The sequence below is a fragment of the Microcaecilia unicolor genome, chromosome 3, assembly GCF_901765095.1.
Source record: "Microcaecilia unicolor chromosome 3, aMicUni1.1, whole genome shotgun sequence".
In the NCBI taxonomy this organism is placed as follows: Eukaryota; Metazoa; Chordata; class Amphibia; order Gymnophiona; family Siphonopidae; genus Microcaecilia; species Microcaecilia unicolor.
The window spans coordinates 102,799,824-102,818,537 of record NC_044033.1 but is presented as its reverse complement, the minus strand read 5'-3'; the positions used below and the strand labels follow the sequence as shown (position 1 = coordinate 102,818,537).

Below are 18,714 nucleotides of genomic sequence, written 5' to 3'. Positions count from 1 at the left end.
CTACAGCTCCATACTCAAGTGCACTGCCAGGTTGCGCCCTCTGCCCAGTAGGAAATGCATCAAGGGTTAGAGAGGGAAAAGAGAGATGATGGAACCTGAAAGGGTAGGTGGTAGACTCACATATAGATCCACTCCCCATACCGCTCAACTTTTGACCTTAAAGATGGTCAAAACTTTGTTGACCTATATGTGAGTATATTTGGTATTCTTGTTCAATTTCTAAGTGTATATCTCAAATGCTAGCTATAGAAGTTTTTATGCTTGAAGGGTATTGCTTCTTAGTCAAGTCACTTTCCAGTGACTACCATTTTCAAGTTTATTAGAGGGTTTGTTGCCCTGCCCTTCGTGTAAACATCTAGGCGGCTTACATTCTAAAAAAGAAAATAAAGTAGACTAGAAAAGGGAAAGACTAGACTGATACCTTGAGGGAAGGGGTGGAACTACAATATTTATAGGATAGTGAGGGAAAAAAACATTAGGAGGGAGTGAGCCATTATTCAGATTCGGCTTTGGAAGACTTCATTCAGGAACATAATGTCTTGCATTCAATTGTATGCATCCAAAAAAGGAATGTTTTTAAATTTTGAATAAATAAACATAACATGTTCCAGTGCTTGATCCAACACCTATCCTTAACCCCATGTTCCTTAGTGTCAGCAGCAGATGAATCCAGAGATTTGTGGGTTGTCCATCTGCCAGCAGGTGAAGATAGAGAGCGCTGAATTGCACTGCCTTATAGGATGGATTGCTCCTTGGCCAGTCAGTATTCTCTATCTCCAGCAGGCGGATGGATGGTCTCTCACAAGCTCCCGGTTTCATTTGAACGCAGCTCCTGTTCTGGGTTTCTCAGTTCAGTCGATCTAGGGGTGGCAGCTGAGCGATGCCGCCTTTAGGGGGTACACCTAGTCATCTCAGGTCCCTCCCCCATCCTTCTACCCTCTCCAGCCCCTCTCCTTTCTCACTACAACTAAGTCTGCAAAAAAAAAAAAAAGCCTTCGAACGGTTCCTGGAGAGATGCTGGTGCCCCCAGTATCTGGGCTGTGAGAGGAGAAGGTTGTGGAGTGTCTCCAGTGCCTGTGAGGCGTCGGGCTTCTCCCAGCAGTGCCACGGGGTGAGTGTGCACTTGTATTGCTGGTGGTACAGTGTACCATGGTAATGGATTTCTTTCTCTGTCCCCAAAATAGCAGCAGGTTAATTCCATGCAAGGCGGATGTTTTTCCCATGCTGTGCAGGCTATCCGCCATTTACAGTTATCGCAGTCTGCAACCGCTAGTTAAGTTTCCCGCTCAAGTGAAGCCTTGGCAGCCATCTTGTTGGACCACAAGTCAGGAGTATCTTTCTTTTCCCCCAAGTTTTCACGTTCTGCTCCACCTGGGTTTCTGTTTAAAAAAAAAAAAAGGAACATCTGTGCCTTGCCTCTCTGCTTGTTTCCCACCGTCTCTACCTCTAGCGGAGTCGAGCTTGGCAGGGCCCCAGGTGGAAAGCTTTTTGGCCTTCAAGTGCGCCACTGTTTTTCAGAGGGGATGAGTCGAGGCAGCTTCTCGGCCCCACTGCAGCAGGGCTTGAGGGACGGTGACCTCTTCCGGAGGTGCTCACTGTTACTTATGCACCGTGGGGGACTTGTAGGCAATTGCCTGTGCGTTGTTCAGCAGTCTTTTTTGGGTTTGCCCTCTTATTTTGCCTCTGGGAAGCCTTCAATAACGGATCCTAGTTGGCTGCCTTTTCGGGACTTGCAGTGGTGCTGAAGCTTGGTTCGGTAGCTACATGAAGCATGCGGTATGTCCTTGCTCCATTCATGCCTGAAGTACCACCTCAAGTACAGTTCTAGGTTACAGCTTGTGTTGGGTTACCAGGTCTCGCTTGAGTGAGCTGGATTGCAGTCTACACTGGCATGAAATCAGAGGGTGCCTGATTCCTTTCCGATTCTGGGGAAAGTCCAGGCTCAGCGATGGTTTTGTCACATCTGAGCACCATATCCACGTCTGGTTGGACTGCAGTTCCTTTAGTATATATGTTGGGGGCAGTGGCCACCTAGGGTCCCGCTGCCTGTGGTGTGACCAAATTTTGTCTCGGGACTAGGTTTCCTGTGGGGCAATTTGCTTCTCTGTTTTCTTCTCAGGGAGGCAGCTCTGTTCAGCTCTGCTTCCACTTTTCCCTCATCTTCCCATTATGAACTACAGAGCTATGCTATTCATTGAGGGTATTTTATTTTCTTGAGGCCATTGTCTCTCTGTTAGGGGAGCAATTTCTCTTTCCACCTGTTTTTTTTTTTTTAGAGAAAGAGCAGAGTGGCCATGTCTCTCCTGGTCTCCAGAGTTACTTTTTTACTTCTGCCAGAGTGGGTTCCTCAGAGAGTCTATACAGGGTTTTTTCTCCTGATGTCATAGTCGCTTGAATATGAGTGGCCTCCTCCTGGCAAGCACAGATCAGGTCTGGGCTACACTTGTGGTTGGCAGCTGGGGCTCTCAGCTTATTTTCCCTGGGTACATACTTCTAGATCTTCCGCAGTTCAGGTTTACCTTGTGAGGTCCCTTTTTTGGACCTTTGCCCCTGTCTCTGGCTGCTTCAAGTTACCTTTCCAGGCTCTTGAGTGCCTTGTTGTCCCCTGTTGGTGACAGATCCTGCTAGCTCTCTCGGGGCAGGCAGTGGGGTCAGTTCTACAACCACCTGGGGCAGCGGACTTTACACTTCAGTGCTATAGTTCTTTCAGCTGGTGTTTTCCACCATAGCACAGCTCTTTGGTAGGGTGACTTACCGCTATATTGCCGTAGGACCTCTCTGACCCTGGGGCACCTTTCTTGGTGTTGAACAGCTGGCATTTTTTTTTCAGAGGGCTTAAAAAAAAACCAAACCTGATTTCCTGGTTTTTCAACCAGCTGAGTTTGAGTACCACTATCAGGAAGTTACTGGTTTGAGTTTCACTATAGATTGCATCCCTGGGGTTATGTGGTGCATACTGCCAGATTCTGCAACATCCAGCAAGCTCTGACTTTCTACCTCATTAGTTGGCTCCTTTGTGCAGCTGTGTTCACCACTTGGAGGCACTGCCTCTCAAATAGCTTCTTGACGCTCAACAAGCAAATGGCTTTGGCTTAGTAGCCATTTCGGCTCACCAAGACCTTGATGGCATTTGGCAAGCTCCCTAGTTGGCATAACTTATTTGTTCTGCATGGATCTCGTTTACTTATTTACAGGCCTAGGGTCACCAGGCCTCAGAGGTGGCAAGTGGCAAAACATTTTCTTCTTCTCAGTTCTTGTTTCATCTCAACCAAACCACAGGCGGCTTCAACCTGCAGGTCACCCCAAGTTTTTTTTTCTCACCTCTGGCTGATGGATCTGGTTCCCTCCTTTGGTTTCCTAATAGTAAGATAACGTTTCGGGTTCTATGCAGAGCTGTCCATCTTTGTCTGTGCCAGATGTTTCTCCAGTGGCGTTCCACTCTGAAGTTCTCTTATTTCTCTGCAAATTTCTCTTGGAACCTTCATGCAAGCTCCAGTTCTCTTTTCAGCTTGTGATAGCCGCCTTGCGGTCTCTTTGTTTTTTGGACACATTTGAGATTGGTCCCAGTTGTAGCTGGGGCATGGGAACTTATTCTCTTTCCTGAAAAGTTCCACAAAATGGAATTTCCTTCCTCCTGGCTATGCATTTCCCGAGAGTACACAGAGAGTGGGCAGTTCTCCATTTCACAATGGCAGCGTGGTTCTCTGTAATAGTTTCTCTCCAGAGGTAGAGCCCTGGCCTAGTGGTTAGAGTGCATACCTTTGAACTGAATGTTATGGATTCAGCTCCCACTTTAGAGCCCTGTTGTCCTCCCCGTATCTCTTGGATACAGGGGATTTGGGGGCTTTGCATTCCTTTAGGGCCATTTTCTCGTTATGCCAGGTCAATCTCCCTTTCCTCTTCTCCAGGGTCCTTTTCAGGGCAGTGGAAGTACGGGTAGCCTTCCTTCGCATGAATAGGTTGCGGGATGTTGTGTGCCTCGCACCTGATTCATTTGTGCCTCTTTCTCTCTTGAGAGTCTACAGGTTTCTCCTTGAGTAGTCATTCCCTTTCACTCTGTGGATGTGAATTCCATTTCTCCACGGGCATGTTCTTCCTAACCGCATTTGGAAGTATCTGGGAGTGCTAGTCGACATGGGCTTGAGGACTACATTTCTTTCTGTGCTTCTCAGCAGCAGATTCACGCCCAGTCAGGGTCTACTTCCCTTATCAGGTATTTGGCTTTTGAACTATATGCAAAATCTGAGGGCCTCTATCTTTGTAGTTCTTCCATGGACCAGATTCCACTTCAGGCTCCTCCTCGGCTGTTGATTCCTCTTATTTGGTCCTTCCAACCCCAACTCGGACATAGCTAGTGGTTCCAGTGCTTCTTTTTTGGACAGTTCAGAAAAGTGCTTTATTTCTCGGCGGGTGCCTATATGCAGCTTTTGGCTTTCTACGGTGTTCCTTACCTGCCTGCCCGGATTCGAGTTCTTTTGGGAGTCCATTAGTCTAGCTCTTCCTAAGTTTCCAGGTCGGAAATTGGGGCTGATGTATTTCCAGTTCCTTGTATGCTTTTTGTTCAGGCATCCTCCAAAAAAGATGTCTTTGACAGTCACAGCCCGTTGCTGTGGTTGAGCCATTGGATGGCATTTACAGCATGACGTAATAATTCCTGAACCTCCCTTTATGAGCACGCTGTTGTTGGTGTAGACTTATCAATGTTGGTGGTAGATTTCAGTGACTCATGGACACAGCATTTTCCTGAGGGCAAGTCTCGCTGTTCTTTCCATTTGGAGTTTGCACCCTTGTTGTTTGGGATCCCATGTGTTATCATCCGGCATATCTCTGTTGGTTTCTGAGTTCATGATCTCAGTACACACCTGGGTTCAGAGCTCCACTTCTTGTCCTCTTGAGTTCCACCTGAGTTCTGCTATGGTGGCATTGCGCCAAATCGCCACTTCCTTCTGTAGGGGATTTTCCCTGTCACTTCTCTTACTCTTTGCATTTCCTGCTGGTTAGGCATTTGTCATGTGCTCCTACACTTTTGGGAAGTGACAACAAGTTCCATCGCTCTGCTGTTTAGGTCGGACTTTCCTCAAGACGTCTGGAGATAGTGTCTTCCTCAGCTGTGCTACATCGTTAGGTCAAGGCAGCTACCACATCTGTGGATCTTCTAGTGAGTTAGTCTGTTCCGGGCGTCTTCTTTCTGGTCTGTGGCACCTGTGTAACCGGAAGTCTGTCTGTTTACCATTGGAATGTATATATAGGACAATATATAGGTCGGCCTTCCATGCCTTCTTCAGTCATTCCCTTTGGATATTCTGCTCCACAGCATACATCTTTTGGAGTATCGATGCTGTTCTTGGGAGTTTCCAGTTGCTGCCCTACTTAAGGACTGCTTTGCTACATCCCACAAGTCTCTGGATTCATCTGCTGCTGATGCTAAGGAACGAAAAATTGTTTTGCCTAATCATTTTCTTTCCTTTAGTCGCAGCAGATGAGTCCAGATGTCCACTCTCTTTTTGGCGGCGGTTCCTCTCTGTTGGACCTCTTTATGTTTTTACATTTTAGATGGACTGTGTCATCAATTTCCGTGTTTGCAGTTCTTGGTTTATCAAGTTTTGCTGTGGAGAAGGAGATATGTTGTAATTCTGTTTCCCTCTGCTTCGTTATGAGAAGTACTGACTGGCCAAGGAGCATTCCATCCTATAAGGCAGTGCAATTCAGCGCTCTCTATCTCCATCTGCTGGTAGATGGATACAACCCACAAGTATCTGGATTCATCTGCTGTGACTAAAGGAAAGCAAAGTATCAGGTAAAACATAATTTTTTGTTTTACTACTAAGCTTTTTAATTATCTAAAGCGCGGGGTACAAATGTAACAAAAATATAATAAAATCTAAACTGCTGTCAAAACTACTGAAGTTTATACCTGAATTTTTGGCCTTATAGGTCCCTATGACATTGCTGAATTGTATATGGTCACCACGTTTCTTTCAGAACCAATTTGTGTGGTTTCCCAAAAGTTGTAGTCTGCTGGCACTATATTGCCAGGTTGTTTTCAGTATTCATCCCTTGTTTTCTCCTTTTGGTAGTCAGTACCAGGTCACTACTTACCTGTCGTCATCAATCTGGTTGATTTCTGAAGAATTTTAGTTTTACAATTACAGGTGACTACCCTATGACCTGTGGGTCATGCTTCTTTATCTTTTGTTTTTGCCTGATGTCCTCACCCTTAGCCTCTGCTTTTGTAAACTACTTCTATCTTCATATCTTATATATCTTCTATCTTCTCATATAAGAGCACGCAGCTGTGGAATACATTGCCAATGGACCTGAAAACAATTTACAATCTAAACAACTTTTGCAAATCATTGAAGACCTATCTCTTCAACAAGGTATACCACAATGGCCCGTAACAAGAACTGTAATAAATCACCTCTTACTGATATCCAAAATGTCTTCTCCCTATGCTCATCGCCTAATTCACTTAGATCATCTATATTCTCTGTAATATACAAATTGCATTTATACTCTGAATTGACGTGCTATTAATCTACCTATCTAATCGACAGGTCATCAATATTCTTTAGGTAATTCTAACCGCCTCTTTTACTCTGTAATGACGATCCATTATGTTAGTCACATAATCCATTATGTTAAACCATGTCTCTATGTAGTATCAACTATACCTTTTACTCTGGAGTGGCAAATGCCACAAAGGAACATTGTAAGCCACATTGAGCCTACAAATAGGTGGGAAAATGTGGGATACAAATGCAGCAAATAAATAAATAAATAAATAAATAAATAACAAAAGTTAGTGTCTTATGTTTGTGAGATTCTCTTTTTTTTTTTAAGTTCAATCTTTTTATTAACTCAATAAAAAACAAAACTGAACAAATAGAGCAGTATAGATACATGAATACAGTACCGTCATATAAATTTATTTATTTATTTATTACATTTGTATCCCGCGCTTTCTCGCTCATCGCAGGCTCAATGCAGCTTACATAGTAACAAGAGAATATAATAGAATAACAGTAGACTAGTCAGAGTAAAATCAAAAACCAATACAGGTTAACAATCCAACCTATAAAGGCAGTACCCTACTAGAAGCGTAACATTACAGTTCCAGGAAAATGTCCACTGGACCCCAAATTTTGCATACCAATGGAAGTCTGTTATGGTAGTGTGTACTGGCTGTTTCTGATTTTGTAGTTAAGCAAAATAAGTTCCACCAGTGAGTATAGTGTATGCTATCAATAGACTTCCATGATGACAAAATGATTTTAATTGCTAATGCTATCAATACATTCAATAATTTACTAACAGAACGATCCATAATAATGGGTACAGAAATTGAAAGACACAAAACTATAGATAAAGTGATGGGTGTTTTGATATGAAAAATTGAATAGTATCACAGACATTATTCCAAAACTCTTGAAGTTTGGAACATTCAAATATCATATGTGACAGAGTTCCAGCTTGTGTAGCAGTGCCAACATTTGTCCAGTTCTAGGCATCCAATTTTGAACAACTTCAGTGGTGTCCACAAAGCAAATGAGTAACAAAAAATGTTTGAGCTAATGAAGTCGACATTGTAGCTTTCAAAGCACTTCCCCTAAAAGTGTCTCAAAAGTTCTGATCAAATGTTAGTGCATTTTTTTCTTCCAAACAGTTTCTAATGAAGACGTAGTCTGTAAGTTTTAGAGATCAATGCTTGATATAAAACCAACACCGTATGTCCAGTAGTTTGCAGTAGATGGATTATATCCATCAAAGGAGTATCAGTAAAGTTGGACTATCAACATTTGGATATCATGGGAAGAGAAGCTTTGAGTTGTAACTATTGATAAAAGCTTGAGTCCGGCAAATCGTATTGTGCTTGAAGATTCGAAAACAGTCTGAAACCTATGTGGGAGAATATATGTTCCAAGGTTCTAGGTCAGTTCCCACCTGGACAGTTCCGACTGACCAGTTCCCATCTGGAAAATTGCCACCTAGGTCAATTACCCCCTAACCAATTCCTACCGTTCCAGAGAGGACAGTTCCAACCCTTAACATTCATAATGCCAAACCCACTTCTGCACAGTACAAAACCAAGACAAAAAAAGTGACCAATGTAACTTTTCAATGCACATGTCCAATTATAAATACTGAATTATAAACTAAACAGAAAGCATCTTAGAAATCAGCTCTTATTAGAAAAAATTACCATATTAACTAAAAAACAAGATTATGAACAATACCTCGGAGAAATTCTTTCACAGATTTCTTACTGGTTCTTTAAAAAGAATGTATTGGTACGAAAATGAAAAAAGCAATTTTATATTTCAAAGCACTTTAACTAATTCCCTATGAACAAACCAGGATAGAAATCAACAATTAGCATAATATGAGTTGGAGCAATTTAGAAGGAGTATGGCGACATTTGACTGATAGAGCCACCAGAACAGGCAGTCCCTGAGATGATGAATGATAGGATTGTCATAAGTTCTCACTGCAATATGTAATGTTTATTTTACTGGGAACAATCCTTTTCTACACACACTGGTCTGCAACATAAATAATGAAAAATATGTTTAATTGTGTTGATATGAGAAAATATATCCTAGAGGAAGCTGTGAAGTTGAATCAAAGGAATCCATCGAAAACATTTTATTAAGAAAGGTTTTTTTAGACATGTCAAACACTGAAGCACTGCAACATGTAGAATAAAAAAAGAGGTTTTTTCAAATTCTACAATACCTACAAATTGTAGCAAAAACCCTAAAGGAGTCAATTCCTACCCACTCCCGCCCCATTTCCCTTCCAAACATTACCTTGTCCACCCTTTCGGCTCTCCAACTCCAGCACCAAAACTCACAGACTGGAAGTCTTTAGCTCTGACCCGATGCAACCCCAACACTTTAAAACGAAGAATTCTCTCTTTGCATGTGCCAGGCCTCATTCTGGTGCCCAGTGAAGAATTTGTAGTAAAGAGAGAAAACTGATAAACAGCCACTGAAGAGATGTTGGTAAGGCTATAGTGAAACCACCAGGACCACTGAGATTTCGGAGGGTTGAGAATTCCCTGGGGAGAATTGGGCCAGTGGGAATTGACACCCTTAGGTGGGAAATGGTCGGAGGGCATTTAACCTAGATAACAATTGTTCTAAGGGGAGTTGGAGACTAGGAATTGTCTGGGGGAAATTGTCCAGGTGGTTACTCGCCGAATACCATGTTTCAGACGCCGAATCTCTAGGGATGCCCATTGGGGCCAATATATAGGGCAATTATTGATTCATATGGCCAGAGTAAACCGTATAGATTGAAATTTAGATAGCGCCCAAGGTTTGGATGAGAGTGTTTCTTCCAGTTCCAATGCTGTGAAGGTGGAACTTAATACAGGATGCAATGTAAATCTGCTGGGTAAGAAACATCCCAAAATGGCTGATAGATGCAGAGGGAAAATGATATTTTCCTCAGTTAGTACCCGTTGAGGAGGTAAATCAACCTTGAGATCCCGATACCACCATAGTCCTTGTTGACATTTAAAAGCCAAGTTATATATATTAAAGAGGCACAAACTATACTGTAACACTAATCCGCTAAGAAGTTTGCCTACTATAGAGAAGGGACACAGAGGAATTGAAAGCTTAATTATAAAAAGGAACTTCAAATTTTAACATTGTACCACACTCCCAACAGAGTATTTAATAAGTACATTGGTTTATCATCAGTTTCACTGAATATAAAGGTGCAAGGGAAAAAAAGAACAGTGAACTCTTTAGTAAAGAAAAAAAGACTGTTCTCAAGAAAAACCCTTCACCTACTAAATAACTCCTTTGTGACACTCCTCTAAAATTACAAAGTGCTGTTCATTCACAAAATTGGTATATAAATTTATAAAGTCACAAACGACTATCTTGCTGAACCTGTGTTTTACGCTGGGTTTTTCAACTTCCCAGAACATATGGCTGAATAGCATACAACAGATGCAAGGGGTCATTATAAAGTCTCCATGTTTCACTGAACCATATATTAAAAGACATAAACATATGAAAACAAAACCCTGACAATGGTACCACCATTTTGCATATGCTCTGCTGTGTCAGGAAGTAAGTCCAGTGCAACTAAGCTGCTTAAGTTCAGTACTGTTGTTGATGAAAAAATAATTCCCCTAATGAAGATAAGTGAAACATGGACCGTGTCGTGACCTGACAATAGAAAGATGGAAACAAAAGAAATATTTAAGATAAGTGTGCAGTTAAAATTTATTTCTTCAAAACTGTTTGTGAATTTGAAAAATTCAGAAATTTAAGCGTGATGATTAAACCATGTTGAGAGAATTAAGCACAAACATCAAGTGGTGCATTACATCAATCTCAACTTATATAAGCATATTTTATTACATTTGTGGTGGGATTTTTGCTGTTTTATTCTATGTTTTCAAAAGAATATAGAAGACATGTTACCTTATGTTATTAATGTTTCCCTTTATTCTGAACTTTTAACACATCCTTTCTGCAAGCTTTCTTTCCTTTGACTTTTGTATGGACATCCTTGGAATTCCTTGGGCATGCTCGGTACCTCTCGTAGCCAGACAGAAAGAGCAGTGAAGTGTTACAGGTTGAAGGTGAAGGTGCTATTTCAGAGGAATATTTAATCATGAAAATTCATAAATTAGATTTACCAACCTGTATGAGAATAGTCTGTTACTATTTCTTTTATCTCCCAGGTATGCACATTTTTATAGAACATTACTATTACTGCTTACTTTTTTTTTTTTTTAGTATCAAATTCAAAGATCCACAATATCAAGAAGGCTATGTTTTCAAGGCTGTATTTTTATCAGGAGCAAAGTAAGTGATGCTTTCAAGCTATTATATCTTCATTTTATTTTTGAATATTGGTATTTCTTTGTAGAAGAGCAGTTGACTATAATCACATGCATGAACATGTCACTGTGGCACCAAATGGACAGATTCTTCCAGAACTTTCTGGAAAGGTGTAAAAACCCTTTCACTGCTCCTGTGCTAATAGTTCCTATACTGTTAAGACCCTGTGTTACCCATCAATTTCTGTTTGCCAAAACAGACTTCTGACATTGAGGGCAGTAAGTTGAAATGGTATTGTTAAAGGTGGAATCTGCAATATTCTGATGCAGCATTGTTTAAAAAAAAAAAGCAAGAAAGGTTTTTGTTTGTGTTAGAGCATTCTCTGTTAAAGCTTTGTTTTGGAATAGTTTGCCAGTTATGGCTTTTAGGGAGATTTGGAAAAAAGCTAAATCCTGTATTTCCAGCAGCATTGTTTTAGAATTGGTGCGGATGGGGATGAGATTTTAATGTGTATTTAACAGTCATGCTTTGTTCTTACGCATTTTTAGATTTATATATCACTTTGTATGGTTCCTATTTTAGACCTGGGAAAGCTGTCCTAGCTTAAACTGTTTTATTATACAGATAGCAGCTAAATATTGTCACTATCTGTACAGTAAAGCAGAATTCCCTTTCTGTGCATCAGCACTACATGGATAGTGCCGGGCAGTTGCAGTGAATATTCTGTATATAGTGCTACTGAAAATTCATGGATAAGGGATGTACATATTTAGTAACTACTGCTAAAAGTGTGAACATGTAAGAATATCTGGCCTGTTTTTAAAATAAAAGCCATAAGTTGCATCTTTGTCACTGAGGCACCCTAGAATTGTTGTAGAGAATTGTTCTTTTCTGAAAGAAATCTAGAATTGAAAGCTTGATGCAGTGTCCATGGCCAGACCACACCAAAGAGGCTGTATGGTCAGAGGCAGGCCCAGGAATTTGACCCCCGAATACATTATTCATTTTTGACAAAATAGTGATTTAAATTCAAATATGAATAAACTGGACTGTACTGTGCTATATCCTACTAAAATAAACTCTTGATTTCTGATTTCATATTGCTAATTTTATTATTTGTTATGTTAAAGCTCAATGCCCATTATTTGCATTCAGCCAAATAGTAAAATATGCTATTCAGTACAGCTGTACTCTGAACACTGAAGCATGGAAAAGGAAATAGTTCATATCAAGTAGAGCTTCAAACCTTGGATACATTTTCTCAGGACAAAGTTCTAAGAACAAGGAGGTGTAGAAGGTTTTACATTATCCAAAACAGCCACATCTGGAGGTGTACTTTGCTTTCCAGCCTTAGACAGCTCCATGCCATTATCCAGAGATCAATCTAGACCAGTGTGTTTCAACCAGTGTGCCACGGCTGCTCCCCAGGTGTGCTGTGGAGTCCCTAGGGATCCTGCTTGAATCCCTTCCAGGTCATAGGCAACAGAATTGGCGCACTTCCCCTCAGGTCTGGATTCACCTCACTGTCTTCCTTCTCTCACCCCCTCTGGTCTCTTTCCTGTCTGCTGCAATTCTACAAACTTTGTGGTTTCTGGAAGCTATTAGAACAGGCCTTCCTCTGGCCTGCCTAGAATCCTTCTTCTGACATGACTTCCTTTTGCCATGTGGTAGGGGCATAGCAGAGGGAAAACCTTAGGACGGTCAGAGAAAGGCCTATTCTAGTAGCTGCTGGGAACCTCAAAGCTTGTAGAATCATGGCATAGTGGAGAGAGATGCCTGAGGGGTGGGGGGAGGAAGAAGACAGGGAAAGATATTGGACCCATGTGAGGGAATGGGGGTGGGGAGGAGGAGAGAATGAAAATGTTTCACATATAAGGAAGGGAAATGGGGAGACGTACTGCATATGAAGGGAAGACAAGTCGAACATAAAGGGGAAGGGAAGAGTGGAGTCAGGCAACACTTGAAGGGAAGGAAAGAGAAGAAACATGCTGCACAGAACGAGAAGAGAGGAGACGGGCTGAACACGAAGGGAAGAGGGGAGATGGGCTGAACGGGAAGGGAAGAGGGGAGATGGGCTGAACATGAAGGGAAGGGAAGAGGGGAGACGGGCTGAACATGAAGGGAAGAGGGGAGACAGGCTAAACATGAAGGGAAGAGGGGAGACGGGCTGATCATGAAGGGAAGAGGGGAGACAGACTGAATGGGAAGTGAAGAGGGGAGAGAGGCAAGACATTAAGAAAAGGGGGAGACGGGCTGCACATGAAGGGAAGAGGGGAGACGGGCTGAACATGAAGGGAAGAGGGGAGACAGGCTAAACATGAAGGGAAGAGGGGAGACGGGCTGATCATGAAGGGAAGAGGGGAGACAGACTGAACGGGAAGGGAAGAGGGGAGAGAGGCAAGACAAGAAGGAAAGGGGGAGACGGGCTGTACATGAAGGAGAAAGCAAGATATATTTGAGAAGGAGGCAGAGAATTTGTAGAAAGCTGAATGTGAAAGATCAGTGCCATATAGACATAGGGCAAGAGGTGAGAAAAGAGATATCAAATAGAAAGAAGGCCCTGGAAACAGAGTTAAGAGCACAGAGGAAAGCAGAACCAAAGATTTGGGAACAAGGTGACTGGAATAATAAAATGACCAGACTACAAAGGTAGGAAAAACAATTTTGTTTTCAGTTTAGTGATTGAATTATGTCAGTGTTGAGAAATGACATTTGTATGCTTTATTTTGCAATGTACAGGAGGACATGCATTTCTTTCTAGTTCTCTGGTGTTGCACAACATGCAGAGCCCGGTATCTCTGCATATCTGCTTTCAGTTTTTGCGGTTCCCTATTTTGTATCAGGTGAGAGTCATATTCTGCAGCTGAGGTGAAGGATTCAGCTGGCATGGAGTGTCTTTGTAGGAATCTATAGCAGGTATATTGGTCCTCTAATGTATTTCAGTAGCATTATTAAATGAAGGTTACAAGTACAGGTGGGGATGGAGGCGGTTGCAGGGATGGGTTGGGGTGGAATGGATTTAGTGGGAATAGGCAGGTATGGGTTAGATCCCAGTGGTGTGCCTTGACAATTTTTGCCCCTTTTAAGTGTGTCTCAAGATGAAAAAGACCCTTTGAAACCTCCAGAGAACCACGAGGGACATCCATACCAGTAGGAGGTTGCTCTTCCATTTTGATTATCAGCAATGTTCATGCAATAGTTAGAAGAATTTGCCACTGTTCACTGAAAACAGCAAATACATTGAGATCCCATTGTGGCTTTTCCCTTTTTTATGGTGATTTTATTATTTGTTATATTAAAACTCAATGCCCATTATTTGTATTCGGCCAAATAGTTAAATAGGCTATTCAGTACAGCTCTACTCTGAACACTGACGCATGGAAAAGGAAACAGTTGATGTCAAGTAGAGCTTGGCACCCCAGACTTGGTTTTTTTTTTTTTGTTTGTTTTTAAATTTAATTTTTATTGCTATTTTAAAGAACAAATACAGACCAAACAGAAGCAACCAATACAACCTCCCATTACAGGAAATGCAAAATGCCATGTCCAAATCCTCACAATCATGCGCAGTCAACAGAAAGATAGTACAGAAAAATATAACATCACAAACTGAAGAGCATCAAGATCCACCTCACAGTTAGGAAACAGTAACAGTTCTCTATCACTGTAAAAAAAAGGTTCCTATACCTTGGTAAATATTTCCAAGCATCTTTTCTTGAAGGCTGTTAATTTACTCAGATAATAAGCATGGCAATGTTTACTTTTCATACGGTCCAGCTGTGGTATGGCAGGAGTCACCACAAGTTCTCCACCTCTTTTTAAAGAATAACTAAACAAGGAAGCAGGACTCTAAAATGTGAGTCGGACAAGTCTGGATGCTGCCAATGTAATAACCAGAGAAAGGTCTCCAGATATGCTCGCTTTCAGCATGGCAGAAAATATCTTTACACAGTCCTTCTAAAATTTCTGTGCAAGAGGGCACTCCCTCCATACATGATAAAAATGTTCCCATACCTCCACACCTTATCCAGCAGCTCTGAACTATTTGGGGTGAAAAAAGTGATAGTCTGGTTGGGTATGTGTACCATCTATATAATAGCATTACCATGTTCAACAAGATGAAATTGAGATTTTAAATATATGCTGATGAATTATTTGCCAAATCCTATCAGAGAAAGGTCCCCCAAAATCTCACTTTCGTTTGGAAATGTAGCATGGTTTCTATAAGTTCTGGCCCAGAAATATATTATATATTTTAGATACAAGTTTTTTCTCACCTGAACCCAGTAGTAGGACTTCCTCAAATGGAAGGAGTTTGCCACTCAAAGAATCCCAAACAGGTGACAATCTCAAAAGGTGTCTAATCTGTAAGTAAACAGAAACTGAGGATGGGAAATAAGAATCATATCTCAGCTGTGAAAAGGATAGCCAAGTCCCCTCAGAATACAAATCCCCTATCTTCATTATACCATATGTTCCAATTGTCTAATACCCCATTGAGGTGCAAAAGCTGTCAGCGAAGATAGTGGAGCTCCATAAGATAACTTCATGGACCCCAACAGTATATTTATCACTCTTGCCCAATTCATAGTAAAGTGCTTTAGAAAAGGGGAAAGTCCAGATGCCCAGGGATTAAGTCCTCAAGGGCCCCACAGTAGATTAGTCCAATGGGTAGGAGGTAACAGGTTGTGCTCAATACGAACCCAAACCTTAGGGCAAGGGTCATACACGTCCAGGATTGCCTTGACATGTGCAGCTCTATAATATTTCAGAAAATCTGGAACTCCCAGTCCCCCCTGGGAGTGTCTGTGTTGGAGCACAGGTCTAGGGATCCTAGGAGTTCTCTTCTTCCAAATGTATGAGAGCACCTTCCTCTGTAACTGATGCATAGTAACCTTTGGGATTGCTATTGGAATGTTTGACAAAAGTACAAACATTGTGGCAATATCATCATTTTACAAATAGCTATATGTCCCATCCAGGTGTAATTTAGTCGAGCCCAATAATCAAATGATTTACATAGCTCGGGGATCAATTTTCCAAAATTCAACTTGTACAAAGGGTTCAGATCTGTAGATAATATCATACCTTTAATTATTGGATACTACCCTTCCAGAGGGCAATTTATTTTGTAAATCCTCAACCAGTGCAGGTAATAAATTAACATTGAGTAGGTCAGATTTTGAGGCATTCAGATTGAATCCTGATAGTGAACCATAGGTTTCAATTCAGTTAGAATATGATGTAGGGACTGACAAGGAACACTCCCCCCCCCCCCCCCCCCCATATAAGGAGAATGCCATCTACAAATAGATTTTAAACTCTTCTTCTTCTGCCTGGACTCCTCGGATATGATGGTTTAGCTGAATTTTAGTTGCTAAAGGCTCAATTACTAGTGCAAAAATAAGTGGTGAGAGTGGGGCACTCCTGTCTAGTTCCCCTGGTTAGTTTGAAACTGGCAGAGTATCCCCCATTGGCCCATACCCTGGTTGTTGGAGAGGAATATAGGGCTGAGATCCATGTTTTAAAGTTGGGTCCGAAACCAAATTGTGTGAGAACTTGTTGCATAAACTCCCATTCCACCCTATCGAATGCCTTTTCAGCGTTGATATTTAAGGGGGTCAGGGGGATATCCAAGACTTGGCTCACCATATTAAATTTAATATACACCTGACATTATCCCCTGTAGATCTTCTGGAATAAACCTTGACTGGTCTTTCCACACAATAAAACCAATCACCCAGTTGAGTCTATTTGCTAAGACCTTAGCCATCAGCTTCACATCTAAGTTCAAAAGTGATATGAGTCAGGAGGACCCACATGAAGTGGGGTCTTTACCTGGCTTGGGTAAAACTGTTATACCTGCCTCCTTCATAGATCTGCGTAGTTTACCCCCTTGGAGTACTGAATTGAGTATCTCCACTAAAAGCAGAAACAATTGTCCTGATAATTTTTTAATATTATTTTCTAGTCAGGCCATCAAGAGATTTACCAGGTTTTAGTATGGAAAATTGCATTGTTAACCTTTTGCAGTTGCACCTTCTGTTCAAATAACTGAACATAGTCCTCTCTCTCAACTGAAGAAACTGGACCTGCTCTAAATAAGCATTCATCTTTTCATCTGTAGGGTGTACCTCAGGGTGTATATAGCTTTTCAAATTATTCTTTATTGAGTTTTATATAATGATATTATAAAAGATAAAACAGCATGTAAGGTATCATTCAATAAAAACATTAACAGGTGGAACATACTACAAAACCTGCAGTGCATACAATTGGTTGAATTGCTGGAGGAAAGGTCAAAGAATACAAAGAGGAGAAAACTAAATTTTCTTGTAGAAATTGTCAAAAGCAGTCCGGAGCTTCTTAAAGTTGGTGAGGTTACAAACTTTAATAGCTGCTGATTATTCATAGTTTCTGATGGCACACAAGTGATTCCACCATTCATACATGTTGAGGGTGGTATTCTTCTTCCCATGGAGAATAATGAGATAGGTAGTAAGAGCTATCATGATATCCAAGAACTGTTTATGGAGTTCTGAGATGAATAATCCAGGAGTGGCAGAGTGAAGAGTAGTAGTCATATAGGAAATATTGAAGTTCATATCTATTGTTAGCATTTTGGAGATCCTGTCCCAGACCTGTGTTGACACAACTACTACTACTATAAATCACAAGGACAGTAAAAGGTGTGGGAGAGTATCGTCTTGAGCAATGTTTCAATTTATCCTCCCCCACCACCCCCAAATCATAACTCTATTGTCTTGTAGCACAGTTTCTTGGGTTTGCATTTGCTTAGCTTTAAGCTGGTGAGCTAGTAGCCTACTGATCTAGAACAGCAGTGACTCCTGCTGGTATCTTGTGAGTTCTTTTGTATTTTCGGATGGCAAATGTGCATAGACTGCAGACTCACACATTCACTGAGGAAATAGGATGTGATAGATAATTTAGATGCCAGCAGAATGATTGGCTCACATAGCTTCTTATTACATGTAGACAGCATTTATGGCAGTCTCTCCCTTACACAGGAAGGAGCATGAAGGGCTGGACGGTAGAGACTTGAAACTAAATCTCTACTGTGCACAGAGATGGAATATCGGAGCAAAAGGCCAAAGAAAAGGAGAAAAAAAAACTCTAAAGTTCCCCTAAAAAATACCAGTGCATAGTGTAGTTATACTCTTGCTTTGCCCAGCCGAAAACAGGGCAGAGCCTGGACAAGATAACCAATCATATATGTACACGTGCACAGAGCCTGGCCAGGGTAACATGCATGTATACAGAAAAGGGAATGTTTCTCTCCCTCAGCTACTAACTGATGGTGGTTGGGGAGATTCAGAGACAAAGCAGTGTGAACTTGGGCGTGTCAGATAAGAAAAACAGATGTGAGACCAAAGGTAAGGCCTTGGATACCTAGGGAGAGGCCTCTGGAAAGCCCAATTCACAGCCTATATGGGCCCAATTTCCACTGACAAAAGCAAGTTCCATTCTGCATCACCTACTTTCCTTATTACCTTCCTCAAAAAATAATTTATGGGTCATCTCTATCTCTTAATTGATGTTATCAGACCACAACATTTTCTATTGATCTCTTAAATTAAGACAATTATGTACAAATTTGGGGGGAAGGATCAAGAATAACTATTGCTCACACTGAGCTATTAGCCTGCCTCCGCTGGATATTTTGTTCTACTGGTGTTTGTCTGGAGGCCCACTTAATGAATGACCCCTAATAAAGGCCTGAACCATCCCCAAAAAAGCCAATTGATGTGTCTCGGGCATTAGTGGAAATATATTCGATAATGCATTTATTGATATCAGCAACCACTTCCTCATCTTCCACAATGATTCATTAATCCTCAAAAATTGCAATTTATAATCAACAGGTTCCAAAGAAAACAATATCCAC

At 41.3% G+C, this 18,714-nt stretch overlaps 1 protein-coding gene across 2 annotated transcripts in view; it reads left to right on the top strand.

Annotated features, from left to right (window-relative positions):
- Window positions 1-18,714, top strand: part of XRN2 (5'-3' exoribonuclease 2) — a 363,942-nt gene that overhangs the window by 270,748 nt on the left and 74,480 nt on the right. The window contains exon 25 of one of the 2 annotated variants that reach the window (XM_030196221.1): window positions 10,764-10,832. In XM_030196221.1, the coding sequence (XP_030052081.1) occupies window positions 10,764-10,832 (69 nt within the window). Of the gene's footprint in view, window positions 1-10,763; window positions 10,837-18,714 lie in introns of both variants that reach the window. The other variant, XM_030196223.1, reaches the window with a different exon arrangement.